Source organism: Leucopleurus acutus, assembly GCF_964270905.1.
Source record: "Leucopleurus acutus genome assembly, chromosome: 15".
Lineage (NCBI taxonomy): Eukaryota > Metazoa > Chordata > Mammalia > Artiodactyla > Delphinidae > Leucopleurus > Leucopleurus acutus.
In genome coordinates, this window is record NC_139157.1 from 19,345,467 (window position 1) to 19,361,740 (window position 16,274).

At 35.2% G+C, this 16,274-nt stretch overlaps 1 protein-coding gene across 4 annotated transcripts in view; it reads left to right on the forward strand.

Moving 5' to 3' along the window:
* Positions 1–16,274, forward strand: part of SHPRH (SNF2 histone linker PHD RING helicase) — an 81,208-nt gene that overhangs the window by 23,867 nt on the left and 41,067 nt on the right. For all 4 annotated transcript variants that reach the window (XM_082855601.1, XM_082855600.1, XM_082855602.1 and 1 more), the window contains exons 10-17: positions 579–830; positions 1,650–1,728; positions 3,604–3,767; positions 3,887–4,143; positions 5,302–5,423; positions 9,878–9,966; positions 12,234–12,326; positions 16,121–16,228. In XM_082855601.1, coding sequence (XP_082711727.1) covers positions 579–830; positions 1,650–1,728; positions 3,604–3,767; positions 3,887–4,143; positions 5,302–5,423; positions 9,878–9,966; positions 12,234–12,326; positions 16,121–16,228 — 1,164 coding nt within the window. The remainder of the gene's footprint in view (positions 1–578; positions 831–1,649; positions 1,729–3,603; positions 3,768–3,886; positions 4,144–5,301; positions 5,424–9,877; positions 9,967–12,233; positions 12,327–16,120; positions 16,229–16,274) is intronic.

The following is a 16,274-nucleotide window of genomic DNA, read 5'->3' on the forward strand; positions in this document are numbered from 1 at the left end:
TTCTGTAGGGTAGGCAAACCTTGGTTTGAATCTTGACTCTACCAGTTTGGAGCAAGTCACTACGTGTTTCTTATTTGTGGGATAGAAATAATAACAACTAACAGGATTGTTGTTGAAAGTAGGAGATAAAACTTTGCATGGTGTCTGAAATATAAAAGGCATTCAGTAAATAATAGCTCTTATTGTTCTACTTTTTCACACCATTGTGCTTTTGTACAAGCTATTCCATCTACCCACCTACCTGTAAGTCCTTTTCCCTTTTTCTCCACCTGTGAGGACTCCTCAATGTACTTCAAGATCTACCGCAAATTTGAATTTCTCTCTGAATTTACCTTCTTAGCCATAGAATTGGTCTTTCCACTGTGAGCCTTCACATTTACTGTTCCATTCATATTACTTATGTTATTAGTCTTACACACTAAAATGCATCTTTCTCTAGACAGGTATAGGATGTATCTTATAGCATGTTTGGTTCTAAACAAATAGAAAGGGCTCAGTAAGTGTATAAATAAATGACTGTTTCAGTATCTTTGATGTGCCTTTCTGCAATAACTATGTCTATGCTGATTATTTCCTAGGTATATCAAGGAGTGAAGAAAGATGGTTTTTTACAGCCTCATTTTTTGGCAGAACAGGATATAGTCATCATTACTTATGATGTCCTTCGTTCAGAACTAAACTATGTAGATATCCCACACAGCAATAGTGAGGATGGGCGTCGCTTAAGGAACCAGAAGCGCTATATGGCCATTCCGAGCCCCCTTGTAGCTGTGGAGTGGTGGAGGATTTGCCTTGATGAAGCTCAGATGGTTGAATGTCCTACTGTAAAAGTGAGAATTTCTGCAGAACCTTCTGAGGGCTGGGGAAGAGAAAAGGGAAAGGGATTGGAGGAAACTGTCCATAGAAAATTTAATAGTTTAAGTGTAGTTAACCCACAGCATTGACATTGGCCAAAAGTTTGCCTTTAAACACTCAACATTTGCTTTTCTCTGTGTATGAACTATATAATCCTTAGGAATTAGTTTGGTAATCTGTGAATCATTGCTCTAAATGCAATGCACATGTATATTTGAATAAGATGACAGTTTTTGTGTGATGCAGATCAAAGTATTTAGGGACTTTTATAAGCACTTCTGCTATGTGGAAGGCTCGTCATATAGCCTCTGATAACTTTGGCAGTTTTTTGATCAGAGAGACCAAATGGTAATAGAAAAATACTACTTTAGAGGACAGAATTTTTATTCAGACTTTGTTATATGTCTTTATTCTGTCTTTGGCCAGTCTATAACCTGAATTGAATTTATAAATCATGTCTATTAGCATGGTGGTTCACATCTGGAGAATGGGGTGGTCGAGGGAATGTATCAGTCATTCAGCGGGTATTTTCATTCTACACATACTTGAACTACCTTTCCTCTTTGGAAGGACACATGACAGCCTCCTGCTAATGAGAACCACTGTACTAGAAGATAGCCCGTTGAATATGACATTCAATATTGAGTGTGATAAGTGTTTGATAAGCGCAGATGCATCTGACCTGAAACGTAGCTTGACATGGGCTATTTTCATAAGTAAACATATTCCTGACTTTTGAGTTTTTCCTGTGTCTTTTTTCTTTTCTTTTTTATTTCATATTTCTCTCCCATCAGGCTGCAGAAATGGCTCAGCGCTTAAGTGGGATTAACCGCTGGTGCATCAGTGGCACTCCAGTACAGAGAGGATTGGAGGGTAATGTATGGTTTTCTCACATATTGCATATATTTGAAAAGCTTAATTTTTTTGAACAAGAAGTATTTTATGTTTAACTTTTGCTGAAATCCTTACTTAAGTGATTATATATGTATTTATATTTGACTCGTAATAGTTTCAAACACTTAACCTTTTTAAATGGAATCAAGCGACATTTGTTTGCATATATGAGGATAGGTATATGGTGAGCAGTCCCATTGTCCTAATTTGAGCAGTTACTGTGCGTGCTTGAACAGTGTAGATATAGGTCTGAATTGAACTCAAAGTTCCAAATGGTGAGTAGAAAACAGGAAGAACCTGACAAGAAGGAAAGAGGGAAAGAGCCAGAGAGAGAGGAAAAAGGAATTAATTTCACTTGGCCGTGTCTATAAAAATAAGGACCTCCCGCTCACACAGTATAACTCATGCTTCTACATTAATCTCATTCATATAACTTATTTTTTCCATAGAACATAGACTGCATTTTTAAAACTTTTGTTCAAGTTGCAAATATTTAAAACTAAAGGTTTAAGTAAATGTTGTTTTACATAATTTTCCTGAAAAGCTGTCATTAAAATGCAGTTAATTATAAAATATAAATATTTTTGGAGTCCTGTGGCAAATATTCATCCTCAACATTTATCATTCTGAAAATTCAAATTTTCATATATTGTTTGTTTCTAGCAGAATAACTTATCATTCTGCTAAAATAAAAATATCAACATCCATCCATTACAATGATGTGAAAAACAATTTTTTTTGTTGATTATTTTTAGGGGGAAAGAGTTTTTTAGGAAGATTTTAGGTATATATTAAAATACCTGTGTAATTTTAGTAAGTTACATTGCAAAACATATTTATAGAATAATATCAGTCTAATTAAAAGGCCAAATTTAGTGGTGTGCTGTTACATTGGAAACTGCCCAATTATGATATTTAGGTGTTTATAAGATATCACTCAGCTCAAAAGTTAGCTGAGAAGGTATAGAAAAAAGAAAATGACTATCAAAGTTACTCTTTTCTAATTTTAGTATTGAAAAGTATGAGCAATAATTCCTCAGTTCCCTGGGTAGTTAGTTTATTTTGGTTGAATAAGATGTTGGCAGGTGTTTTGAGCACTTGTCACCATTCAACAAATTTTTTATTAATTTTTTAACACCTTTATTGAGGTATAAATGACATATAATGAAACTGTAAATATTTAAAATGTAAAATTTATAAATTTTTGACATATGTATTTACCTGTGAGTTTATTTCCGCAGTCAACATAATCACCCCCAAAAGTTTTCTCATGCCCAAGTTACCTTAAAAAATAGCCTTTCCCAAATTTCTAGAAATTTAGTTTATCTTTCATCTTTGCTTCCATGATTAGCTGATATCTTTAACACTATGACTCTTGTAATATATCTGTTCTTTTTGTAGTTGTTGCAGTGGGAATGTTAGCCTGACGTGACTTACTCTGTTGTATTTGGAAGTAGAAGTCTCATTTGTTTTCTTTTTGTGTTAGACCAGGGTTTCTTCACCTTAGCCCCATTGACGTTTAGGGACAGATAGTTCATTTTTGGGGGGAGCTGTTCTGGGCATTTTGGATATTGAGCTTTTACCCTCTAGATGCTGGTAGCATTCTTGCAATTGTGACACCCACAAATGTCTCCAGACACGGCCAAATGTCTCCAGTGGGCAAAATCGCACCCCTCCACCTCCACCTCAGTTGAGATCCACTATGCTAGACTGATAGAGATAAATCAGATTTGATGATTTATTAATTAACAACGTTCGTTTTTGCACCATGGTAAAGTCAAAAAATTGTAAGTCAAACCATCGTAAGTTGGGCACCGTCTGTATTCTCAATGTGCTTTTTTTCTTTCTTTTCAGATCTTTTTGGGTTAGTGGTCTTTCTTGGTATTGAACCTTACTGTGTCAAACACTGGTGGGTTCGACTTCTCTATCGTCCTTACTGCAAGAAGAATCCTCAGCTCCTCTACAGCTTTATTGCCAAGATACTGTGGAGGTCTGCAAAGAAAGATGTGATTGACCAAGTCAGTAGGATAAGTTTTTATTGATTAAGGGTATTAGGAAAAAAAAAAAAGAAGAAAAGCAGAATTTTGGTAGAAAGTTAAATTTCCAGGTGAAATCTTCTTTTTTCTCCTCTGTATAGATCCAGATACCCCCTCAGACAGAAGAAATCCACTGGCTCCACTTTTCTCCAGTGGAAAGACATTTCTATCACCGTCAACATGAAGTGTGCTGCCAGGATGCAGTAGTAAAACTCAGGAAGATTTCTGACTGGGCTTTGAAGCTCAGCAGCCTGGACAGAAGGACTGTCACCTCCATCCTATATCCATTGCTGAGGCTCAGGCAGGCCTGCTGCCACCCACAAGCTGTTCGTGGGGAGTTCTTGCCACTCCAGAAAAGGTTTTATTACCAATTTTCTTATACTCCAATTGATAATACAGTAGTAATAGACAATATTTAAGCAATTAGCTTCCTAGCCCACAGTTTCGTTCAGGGTATTATAACTGAGTTGTCAGCTATTTTTAGCAGTGTGGTGATTTTTCTTTGATATGGAACCCCCTTTGTGAAAGAGAATCACATCAAAATTATTTTCATTGTTTTGAACATTTCTTTAAAATTAGAACTGTTGTAGGGTTTTGTTGTTTTTTGGGGGGTGGGGTTGTTTTCTGCTGCACCCCAGATATGAAAGGCTTTTGTTCTTTTTGCATTATATTTTTTGGTTCCCACATCGGGGAATTAGATGAATTAGATTACCATTAAATATTTTCTTTATAGTCGTGTTAGCTGTATTCTTTGATTATTCCTTTCTAATACATTAAGGTTATTTATGCCCACAATACTCTATTGTCCCAGAAACTTCTTTGTTCATCAGACTGTGACTTAAGAACTGGCCTTTTTTTTAGCACTTGATATTAAAAAGATACCCTTTCAGGTGCTGTAAGAAACATAAAGAGGAATTTGACTTTTGTCCTTGCCTTTAAGCAGTTTATGGACAAATAAAGGAGCTGACAAAGATTATAGATCTCTATTATGTAAGGCAAACATAATGTATTTCACAAGAGGTATATATGAATTGCTGTGGACAATTAGAGTATGACAGTAATTTCTATATAAAGTAGTTAATGTTAGACAGCCTTCTGGTGGAAATGGCATTTGAGCTGATCCTTGGAGAATATTCATTTTCTTTACAGATTAAAAAAAGTCAGGCTCTTAGAGGTTAATTAAGTTTAGTGCTAGGATACAGATTCAGTGTTACATTCTCACACCCATACTGTTCCAAGTATATCATGTGTACTTTGTACTTTAGGAAGAGTTTCCTAGTTCTGGTCTTCATTGACTGAAATGAGAGAAAGTTAAAGAATGATGGGATCAGAAGAATGCTTGCTAGAATAGTAAGAGGTAATCAAGCTAAAAGTGATAATGGTGAAAATGGGGGTAAACAGAAAGATACTGAAGATCACAAAGACTCTGTAAGAGTCTGGTGCTCTTGACCTTATGTAATATAATACTCTAACTTAGGATTCTTCCTAGTCCTGAACAATCTCCCTTTTCTTTTAGCACCATGACAATGGAGGAACTGCTGACATCTCTGCAGAAGAAATGTGGAACTGAATGTGAAGAAGCACATCGGCAGCTAGTTTGTGCCCTCAATGGCTTAGCAGGCATCCACATCATTAAAGGTAGAAGGTGATTGCTTTGTTATCTCTGATTCTTCTAAACACTTAATGAGGAAGATTAGTTATAGTAGAAATCAAAGTTTCCCAAGAAAGACACTTTCACACGGTACTATTCGGAATTTAAATAGGTTCAGCTTAATGAAGAGCAGTTACACAGAACACTTCAAAAACCTTCAAAGTTTACATATGCTTTCACCAAACATTTCCACTTTTAGAAGTTTTTTTAGGGAAATTATAATGTGAACAAAGATTGGCAATAAATTATGAATTTTAGTCTATAGTAGTGAACAACTGAAACAACCAAAATGCCTAGAAATAGAAGAATGGTTAAAATTTGACACATTCAAGTGAATATTGATTTACAAAGTAACACTGTTTATAAATTCATTCTCCCAACAAATATTAGAATGTCTGCTGTGTGCTGGGTATGATCTAGGTACTAAAAATAATACAGTAAGATAAAGTAGTCTCTGATCTTGTGGGCCTTAAATTCTTAATAGAGGAAGACAAACAGTTAATCAGATTGAATACGAAAAAAATAAAATTATCTTTATTTGCTGCAATGTGATTGTCTATGTAGGAAAACTACTAGAGCAAATAAATGAGTTTCGCAAGGTTGCATAAGACAAGATGAATATATAAAAATGTATTATATTCCGATATACTGGGAATGAACAATAAGAAATTATAACAATGCCATTCATAGTAGTATCAAAAAAATATGAAATACTTTGACATCAAGTTGGAAAAAATATGTACAGGACCCATACAAAAATCACAGAAACATTGAAAAGTACAAATATTGCTAACAGAAATTAAAGAATACCTAGTTATACCGGGTTCATGGATCAGAAGACTTAATATTATTAAGATGCTGATTCATCTCAAATTGATATACAGAGTCAATGCAATCAAAATTTTCCCAAACAAAAATTTTAGCAGGCTGTTTATGGAAGTTGACAAGCTGATTCTAAAATTCACCTAGAATAGTCAAAACAAGTTTGAAAAGAACAAAATAGTTGGAAGATTTACCTGAATCAACACTTATTTTAAAGCTATAATAATCAAGACGGTATAATACTGGCATAAAGATAGGCAAGTAGACCAATGGAACAAAATAGAGTCCAGAACTAGTCCCACTTATTTATGATCAGTTTCAACAAAGACGCAAAGGCGTTTCAGTGGAGAAAGCTTAGTGTTTTCAGTAAATGGTACTGGAACAATTAGTTATCCATATTCAAAAAGTTCAATTTGGGCTTCCCCGGTGGCACAGTGGTTGAGAGTCCGCCTGCCGATGCAGGAGACATGGGTTCGTGCCCCAGTCCGGGAAGATCCCACATGCCGCGGAGCGGCTGGGCCCGTGAGCCATGGCCGCTGAGCCTGCGCGTCCGGAGCCTGTGCCCCACAATGGGAGAGGCCGCAACAGTGAGAGGCCTGCGTACTGCCAAAAAAAAAAAAAAAAAAAATTTCTGAAATGGAGTAATATGTTACTTGCAGATGGTCACAATAATAAAAATAAATTTCAGATTTCCCATCTTAATTCTAAAACTGCATTCCTCATTTTATTTTATGTTGTTATGACTCAGAAGCTTAAGACAGTAAATGAATTTCTTCACTTGGCCTTTTTTCTAGCCTCCTTATCAGATTTGTTGTCTCTTTTTCCCTGTGGTAAAGTTATGCATAATATGGGAATTGGGGGAAAAGGTTATTCATCTGATCATTTCCAAACACTGTAACAGCAGGATCAGCATGTAGTTGGCTCCTAAGTGGCAAAATACCGTGCTATGGTGTAACAGGAGGTGCATCACTGCTCTTTTCAGATAGTTTCCACTGTATTCCTTCCCACTGTATTTATTTATCTATGGATGGAAACTATTGCTAATTGTTAAGAGAAATTCCTATTAGAAAGTCCATTAATAAATGGTATGTCTATTCATTTAAATGTAATTATGAACTTAATTGTGGAGGATTAACTACTTCTGGTTTCCATGGTTTAACTCATAGTAGTATGTTAAACAATACACATTTTTAAAGGTAACATTACATATTTAACTTACATAATTTAAACTATTCTAATATTAGAGATCAGATAGTAAAGATCTGACTTCTAAAAGAAATCGAAACTTAATATCAAACTCTAAAAGGATTTGTTTATATTGTATGCAAACATATATATATGATATACAATGTATATTCTATGTTCCTCACTGATTATGGTATTAAAAACATGGTATTATTTCAATTTTGTACAATGTATACATGAAATATACACACACACACACACACACACACACACACATATACATATGTGGTATAGAAGTGTTTTAGGTTCAGTTTTCTGAGAAAGAAAACTTTTTTCCTGATCATCACATACATTTTTCATTTCTACAGGTGTTTTTTTGGAGAAAATTAGTTTGGCAGTATAGAACCAGTACAATTTGTTTACCTGGAAATGTTAGTGCCATCAAGTGGCAAAGAACCGGTATTTCCATATTTGGCTTAAACTTGTATAGCTTATTGAATATGCATATTTTTATGTCTTCCCCAGAAAACGTCCTTTTTTTTTTTTTCAACTAAGCATTAAAAACATTATAATGACTAGTTCAGTTTCAACTGTTTTTATTATAGTCTAGTCATTGTACCTTCTTTAAAAGGTATAATAATTATGAGGGGAAAATCGTTAAATGAATTGTTCTCTATAAATGATAGTATAAATATTAATAGAATCCATATGTCTTTTGAAAAGCTTTAGAAAAATCTTCAAAACTAAAGAGAGTTCATTGTGTGAAGATAATTATGTTACTCCTACACTGTAATGCAATTTTATTATTGCAAAAATAATCTTCTCCTTTATTAAAGTGAATAGAAATTGGATGACTGTAAAGTACTGTGAAAACGTGCTTTAGAAAGCTTTATATTAGATAACTGGTAGAATTAGGTATAAAGCAGTGGTATAAAAGCAAATGTTTTGCACAACAATATGAACGAATATACTTAATGCTACTGAACTGCACTCGTCTAAAAATGGTTGAAATTGTAAGTTTTATTTTATGTGTATTTTACCACAATAAAATTTACATATATAAAATCAACTTTAACAAAGAGAGAGAGAGAACCAACAACAAAATTTACAAAGGTGTATATATGGAAAACTCATTATGGCCATGAACAAATTTATAAAGGTATATATATGGAAAACTCATTATGGCCATGAACAAAGTTCTAAATCCATGATATTAATGAAACTAGTTTAAAGTTAAAAAAAATTAAAATGCAAGTGTATGTGATGATCAGGAAAAAGCCTTTTTTCCTCAGCAAACTAAAACCAGAACATCTCTTTACCTTTTTTTCCCCTTGTATTCCGTGATTTTGCCACTGTTAGATTTTTATTTTAATTGTATGTATCAATTAACAATTTTGAGTTTTTCCCCAGGCAGCAAATAACATAGGTTCCATTACTCAAAGCCATTAAAAATGTTTCATCTCTTCTTCAGTGAAGTCTCATCAAACTTTTTCTGAAAGAACCAGGTAATAAATATTTTAGGTTTTGTGAACCGTAAGATCTGTGGCAACTATTCAGCCCTGCTATTGTAATGCAGAAGTAGCCACAGACAGTACATAAATAAGTCAGCATGGCTGACTTCCAATAAACCTTTATTCATGGACCCTGAAATTTAATATCATGTAATTTTCACATGTCACAAGTTATTATTATTAATTTTTTCAGCTATTAAAAATGTAAAAGAAAATTCTTAGCTTGTAGACCCTACAAAAATGCAGTCAGATAAGACCCATGGGCCGTAGTTTGCCAACCTGTGCTTTGATACTTTAATTACTTTATTTGAATAAGGTGCTAACTATGTATAATAAAAAACAGCATAAATCTCAGACTAATAGTGATAGAAATAGAAAGAATTCCTAAGCTTTTGAAATGTAGTTATTGACTGTAAATCATTCTGGCCAAATACCAATAAGAACGATTCCTATCAAGAAGAGTGCATTATTTTTCTGAGAATTATGTGTAGGTTGGCCATAGTATTTTGAATATTTGTCTATAAATACATGTAAGTACCCCAAATTTGTCCTTAATTTCAAACATCCTAATGACTACTGATTGGTAGTCAGTAACTTTAACAAGAAGAAAACCGTTTGTTTAAATTAAAAGTTAATTCAGAGTTTGTTTTTCAGTATAATTATAAAACATTGTGTTTGATTGGTGTTCTAGTCTGTGAAATTAACCAACAACAATGAAAAAAAAGGTGCTGTTACCAGTTTTTTTTTACTGGGGCAGTCATATTAATACCACATTAAATTCCTTTTCTTAAAAAATAAATTAGTGAATTGTAATCATTGCTATATATTTTTACAGTAGGTGTTTTTAAATTATAGATAACTAGATGACATTGGGAACTAAATACATGATTTTCTTATGCTTTAAATATATTTTGATTATTCAGGTGAGTATGCCTTGGCAGCAGAACTGTACAGAGAAGTGCTGCGTTCATCTGAGGAACACAAGGGAAAGCTCAAAACTGATTCACTGCAAGTAAGTAAAAAGTTTCAAAATATTTGTTTTTTATAAAATAATTTTTCTGAATATTTAAGAGGACAAAGAGTAACAAATGGACTAAGTCATAATCACTGGGGATGAAGCTTGGAAATCATGTTCTTTTAATAAGCACCCAAGGTGATTTGTATATACACGAAAGTTTTAGAGTCACTATTCTGTCTGCTCAGGTCAGTATTGGCCACAAGGCTGACTAGATAAGCCTAAGCTACATTAGAAAAGCAGCTCAAAATATTTGTATTTCAAAGAATGGGGTCAGTTTTATCACTTCACATATTAACATCAACATATTTATTCACATGGTATTCACCAAAAAGAAGAGAAATTGAGTTAAACTCAAAAATGAAACTAAGTGATAATAAAAACTATCCAATGATCTTCTAATTTAATTTTTGGAGGTCTTTTAAGGAGACTTGGATATTTGAATTATAACACTTACTTAAGTGTGAAATATCTTCCTCTTTCTGGTTCAATCCAGTGGATCATGTAGACAAGGCTGTCTAGCTAAATGGTAAATAAGGATACTTTTTTGAATCTTGGTAAGTTTAGGCTTGAGTCCCAGGTGAGGCTTCTTTTTTACCATTCAGAATCTAAACCTTGGGACCTACATGTTCACCTGTGCCTGAGCAGGTATTAGGAGGAGTGTATGGGGGGAGAGGGAAGAAGAGAGAAAATTAAATACCAGTCTACTTATATTTTGCATGGGTAAGGATTACAGAAGGTCATGAACCTTTTAGCAAATGTATTTACCACATGCGAGAAGGAGGAAGTACAAAGATACTGTGCTCCTGAATAAAGGAAACAAAAGTAGGACAGGTAGGTCCAGTATGCCTGAGTTCAAGAGTGAAGAGTAAGCTGTCAATCAGCCTGGTTCTTGCTTTTGAGTCACAGTAACCCCAGCTGCTGATAAAGCGTGGTCCACCAAATGTCTTGCTCTATCAAGTCAGATTAGCCACCCTGCTCTGTTGGGCATGTGTAAGGCATGTGTAAGGGAATGGAGAGAGACAAGTATTCCTCCCATTTCAGTCCACCACCTTGTGCAGAAGGCAGCAGAAGTCCTCTTCCACAAGTGCACACAGAGAAGTGGAGCCGAGTTTCTACCATTTTTTCTTTCATGGTATTTATACTTTTGTTTTTGCTATTAAATCTGACAGTGTTGGGCTTCCCTGGTGGCGCAGTGGTTGAGAGTCCGCCTGCCGATGCAGGGGACACGGGTTCGTGCCCGGTCTGGGAGGATCCCACATGCCGCGGAGCGGCTGGGCCCATGAGCCATGGCTGCTGAGCCTGCGTGTCCGGAGCCTGTGCTCTGCAACAGGAGAGGCCACAACAGAGCCTGCGTACCTTAAAAAAAAAAAAGAAATCTGATAGTGTTACTGATTATGTTATCTATGAAAGCATGATTAAAAGACCTAAGACATTTGAGGTAGTTCTTCAAAGATTAACTCTACAAAGATCTGTACCACGGCCAAACAGAGTAAACCCTTATAGTCTCAAATCACTGACACCAAATCAGACCTTACCAGAAAGTCTCCTTTCCCATCATCCTTTAGCCTTTAGTTGTCTTCTCAAATAAAGACTCAAATTAGATAGAAACTACATTCACTTTATTTTTTCTCATAGCCCTTTACTCCAGAGGGAGCGTCAAACTAGTCGCAGACTGAATACCACAGTGAGATGCCTGGCTTATATTTAATACAGAAATTTAAGATGGAGTTTTCTCCTTTATTCTACACCATCTTCACCTCTAGCTCCTCCGCTTTTCAGCCCTTAAGTTCAACAGATCCAGGTCACAGCCCTGTTTTCTAAAGTATTTCATTATCTTTGTTTTTATCATAATATAATTGCTAGGCTCATCCAGACTCATTTCCCAGGAGAAGAGGAATCTAGTCTGTGCAGTCAACCTTTCTACTTTACTGGACTTACTTGGCATACTCATACTTCCCCATATAGACAAGTGCATGTATAAGAGAAGAAATATACCTATATTACATACTCTGTTAAATACATAGACATGTTTCATGAAACTGTATCTTTTTAATTAGAAATTTATGTCATTATGAGTTAAGATAATTACTATAAAACTGACTCAGAGAAAGTTGATATTCAAATTGTTTTAAAGGAAAAGAATTCGGTGATTAAATCTTAAATGTGGTGTTAGTGTTCTGTATGCCTTAATAATAGTAGGTTCTCCCCTTAGAGTTCACTGCATTGGCTGTCATAATTGTTGCCTTTTGTGTGTTTTACAGAGACTTCATGCTACCCATAACCTGATGGAATTGTTGATAGCCAAGCACCCAGGGATACCTCCTACCCTGAGAGATGGCAGACTTGAGGAAGAGGTAATTATTATTTTTTCATTCTGTCTATAAAAGAATTTTTTTTCAGACTTCATGCTCCATCTAATTGATATTTCTTAAAATAGTTTCAAGAGTCAGTTAAGTATTTCAGTTAAATGGACGAAAGTGAAGAATTTTCCTTTTTCCTAATGGTAACTTATAAGAATAAAATTTTTCAGTACTTCTGTTACTTGCAAATAACATGATTCTTCTTGTCTTGAAAAGTTCAAAGAGGAACAATTTTTAAATCCTTTTTGTATTAGTCTTTTATGGCTTCTATAACAAAATGCCACAGACTGGCTTAAACAACAGGAATTTTATTTCTCACACTCATGAACTGGAAGAATTAATATTGTTAAAATGTCCACACTACCCAAAACAATATACAGGTTCAATGTAATCCCTATTAAAATTCCAATGGTATTTTTCACAGAAATAGAATAAACAATCCAAAGATTTGTATGGAACTAGAAAACATCCTGAATAGCCAAAGCAATCTTAAGATTAAGAACAAAGCTGCAGGCATTATGCACCCTGATTTCAAACTATATTGTAAAGCTATAGTAATTAAAACAGTATGGTGTTGACATAAAAGCATACACATAGATCAATGGGACAGAATAGAGAGAGCCCAGAAATAAAGCCACCCATATATGGTCAGTTAATTTACAAAAAAGGAACCAAGATTAGACAATGGGGAAAGGACAGTCTCTCTTTTTTTAATTGAAGTATAGTTGCTTTATTATATTAGTTTCAGGTATACAGCATAGTGATTCAGTATTTTTGCAGGTTATACTCCATTATAAGTTATTATATGATAATATAATATATATATAATTCCCACTGCTATACAATATATCTTTGCTGCTTATCTATTTTATACATAGTAGTTTGTATCTTTTAATTCCATACCCTTAATTTGTCCCTCCCCGCTTCCCTTTCCCCTTCGGTAACAACTATTTTGTTTTCTACATCTGTGAGTCTGTTTCTATTTTACACATACATTTATTTGTTTTATTTTTTAGATTCCACATATAAGTGATATGATATTTGTCTTTCTCTTTCTGACCTGTTCACTAAGCATAATATTCTGGGTCCATCCATGTTGCTGCAAATGGCAGAATTTCATTTTTTGCTTATCGCTGAATAATATTCCATTGTAAATATATACAACTTCTTTATCCATTCATCTGTTGATGGGCACTTGGGTTGTTTCCATGTCTTGGCTATTGTAAATAGTGCTGCTATGAACATTGGGGTTCATGTATCTTTTTGAACTAGTGTTTTCATTTTTTTTCCAGCTATATACCCAGGACTGGAATTGCTGGGTCATATGGTAGTTTATATTTAGTTTTTTGAGGAACCTCCATACTGTTTTCCTTAGTAGTTGCACCAATTTACATTCCCAACAACAGTATGCAAGGGTTCCCTTTTCTCCACATTATCCCCAACACTTGTTATTTGTAAACTTTTTGATGATAGCCATTCTGACGTGTGTGAGGTGATACCTCATTATTGTTATGATTTGCATTTCTCAAATAATTAGCAGTGTTGAACATCTTTTCATGTGCCTTTTCATAGCCATCTCTATGTCTTCTTTGGGAAAATGTCTTTTCAGGTATTCTGCCCATTTTTTGATTCAGTTGTTTGTTTTTTTGATATTTAGTTGTATGTGCTATTTATATATTTTAGATACTAACCCCTTATCAGGGGTTTAGATATTAACCCCTTATTAGGTGATTAGAAAATAGGCAGACAGGGACTTCCCTGGTGGTCCAGCGGGTAAGACTCTGCACTCCCAATGCAGGGGGCCTGGGTTCAATCCCTGCTCAGGAAACTAGATCCCGTATGAATGCTGCAACTAAGAAGTCCACATGCCGAAACTAAGAAGTCTGCACACCGCAACTAAGAAGCCCGCATGCCGCAACTAAGACTAAAAAGGCCACATACCACAACTAAAGATCCCACGTGCTGCAGTGAAGATCCCGTATGCTGCAGTGAAGATCCTGCATGCTGCAACTAAGACCCAGCATAGTCGAAATAAATAAATACATTTTTAAAAAAGAAAAAAAAAATAGGCAGAGGATCTGAATAGACATTTTTCCAAAGAAGACACACAGATGGCCAACAGGCACATAAAAAATGCTCAACATCATTAATCATTAGGGAAACGCAAATCAAAACCACAATGAGATATTACTTCATACCTGTTAGAGTGGCTATTATCAAAAAGACAAGATATAAAAAGTGTTGGTGAGGATGAGAGAAAAGGGAACCCTTGTGCACTGTTGATGGGAATATAAATTGCTGCAGCCACTATGGAAAATAGTATGGAGGTTCCTCAAAAATTTTAAAATAGGACTATAATATGACCCAGCAATTCCACTACTGGGTATTTATCCGAAGAAAACAAACAAACAAAAAAACTAACTTGAAAAGATATATGCACCCTTATGTTCATTGAAGCATTATTTACAATAGCCAATATATGAAAACAACCTAAGTGTCCATTGATAAAGAAGATGTTGTATACATATATGATGGAATATTGTTTAGCCATAAAAAGGAATGAAATATTGCCATTTGCGACAACATGGTTGTACCTTGAGGGTATTATGTGCTAAGCAAAATAAGTCAGACAAAGGCAAATACTATATGATTTCTCTTATATGAGGAATCCCAAAAAAAAGAAAAAGAAAAAAAAACATACTCATAGATACAGAGAACAGACTGGTGGTTGAAAGAGGTAGGGCTTGGGTGTGGGAGAAATGGGTAAACTACTGGGTTTTTTAATTTAAATAAATTGAATAAAATTTATTTTAATTAAAAATAAATGTATTTCTCACAGTTCTGGAGGCTGGCAGTCTAAGATCAAGGTGTCAGCAGTGTTGGTTTCTCCTGAGGACTCTCTCCTTGGCTTGTAGATGGCTGCCTTCTCACTGTGTCCTCATGTGGCCTTTTCTCTGTATACCTGCATCCCTGGTGTGTCTCTCTTTCCTTTTAAGGACACCAGTCATATAGGATTAGGGCTCCACCCTTATCTCATTTATCTACATTTACTCATTTAATTACTTTCTTAAAGGCTGTATCTCCAAATATAGTCACGTTGGGGGTTAGGACTTCATCATAGATTTTGAGAAACACAATTCAGTCCTAAAACCCAAAGTATTATTTCTAAACTGAAGTAATTCCAAGAAATGATAATAACTGAATCAGACAAGAAATTCTAAAATGTATTCTTGCTTTGCCTTATAGTTTGAAATATTACTGTTCTTTCCCCTCCCATTTTTTAAAATTAAAAAATTAGAAACTTGGGGAGCAAATCCTTGGAATTTCTTAAATTATGTGACTGACAGGTAAATGTAAGTCAAGGTGGCTTACAGGTAAAATCTCAATATACATCTTATGAATTTCTAGCATGGCTTTTTTTTTTTTTTTTTTTGCGGTACGCGGGCCTCTCACTGTTGTGGTGTCTCCCATTGCGGAGCACAGGCTCCAGACGCTCAGGCTCAGCGGCCATGGCTCACGGGCCCAGCCGCTCCGCAGCATGTAGGATCTTCCCGGACCGGGGCACGAACCCGTGTCCCCTGCATCAGCAGGCAGACTCTCAACCACTGCGCCACCAGGGAAGCCCTCTAGCGTGGCTTTTATGTTCTCTACACTATACTTGTAGAGTTTAATGCTTAAACTGAGTTAAATAGATTAAATAAATAAAGTACACTGTTCTGGAAACATCATACTAAATTATTTTCTTGACCTGAAGTGAAAGTTTATACTTGTTTCCTGTTTCAACACAGGCCAAACAGCTGCGAGAGCATTATATGAGCAAGTGTAATACAGAGGTTGCTGAAGCACAACAAGCTTTGCTGCCGGTGCAGCAGACCGTACGTGACCTCCAGAGAAAGGTATGGCCACCAATGTGGCTTTTCTTATGTTTTTCTCCACATAACA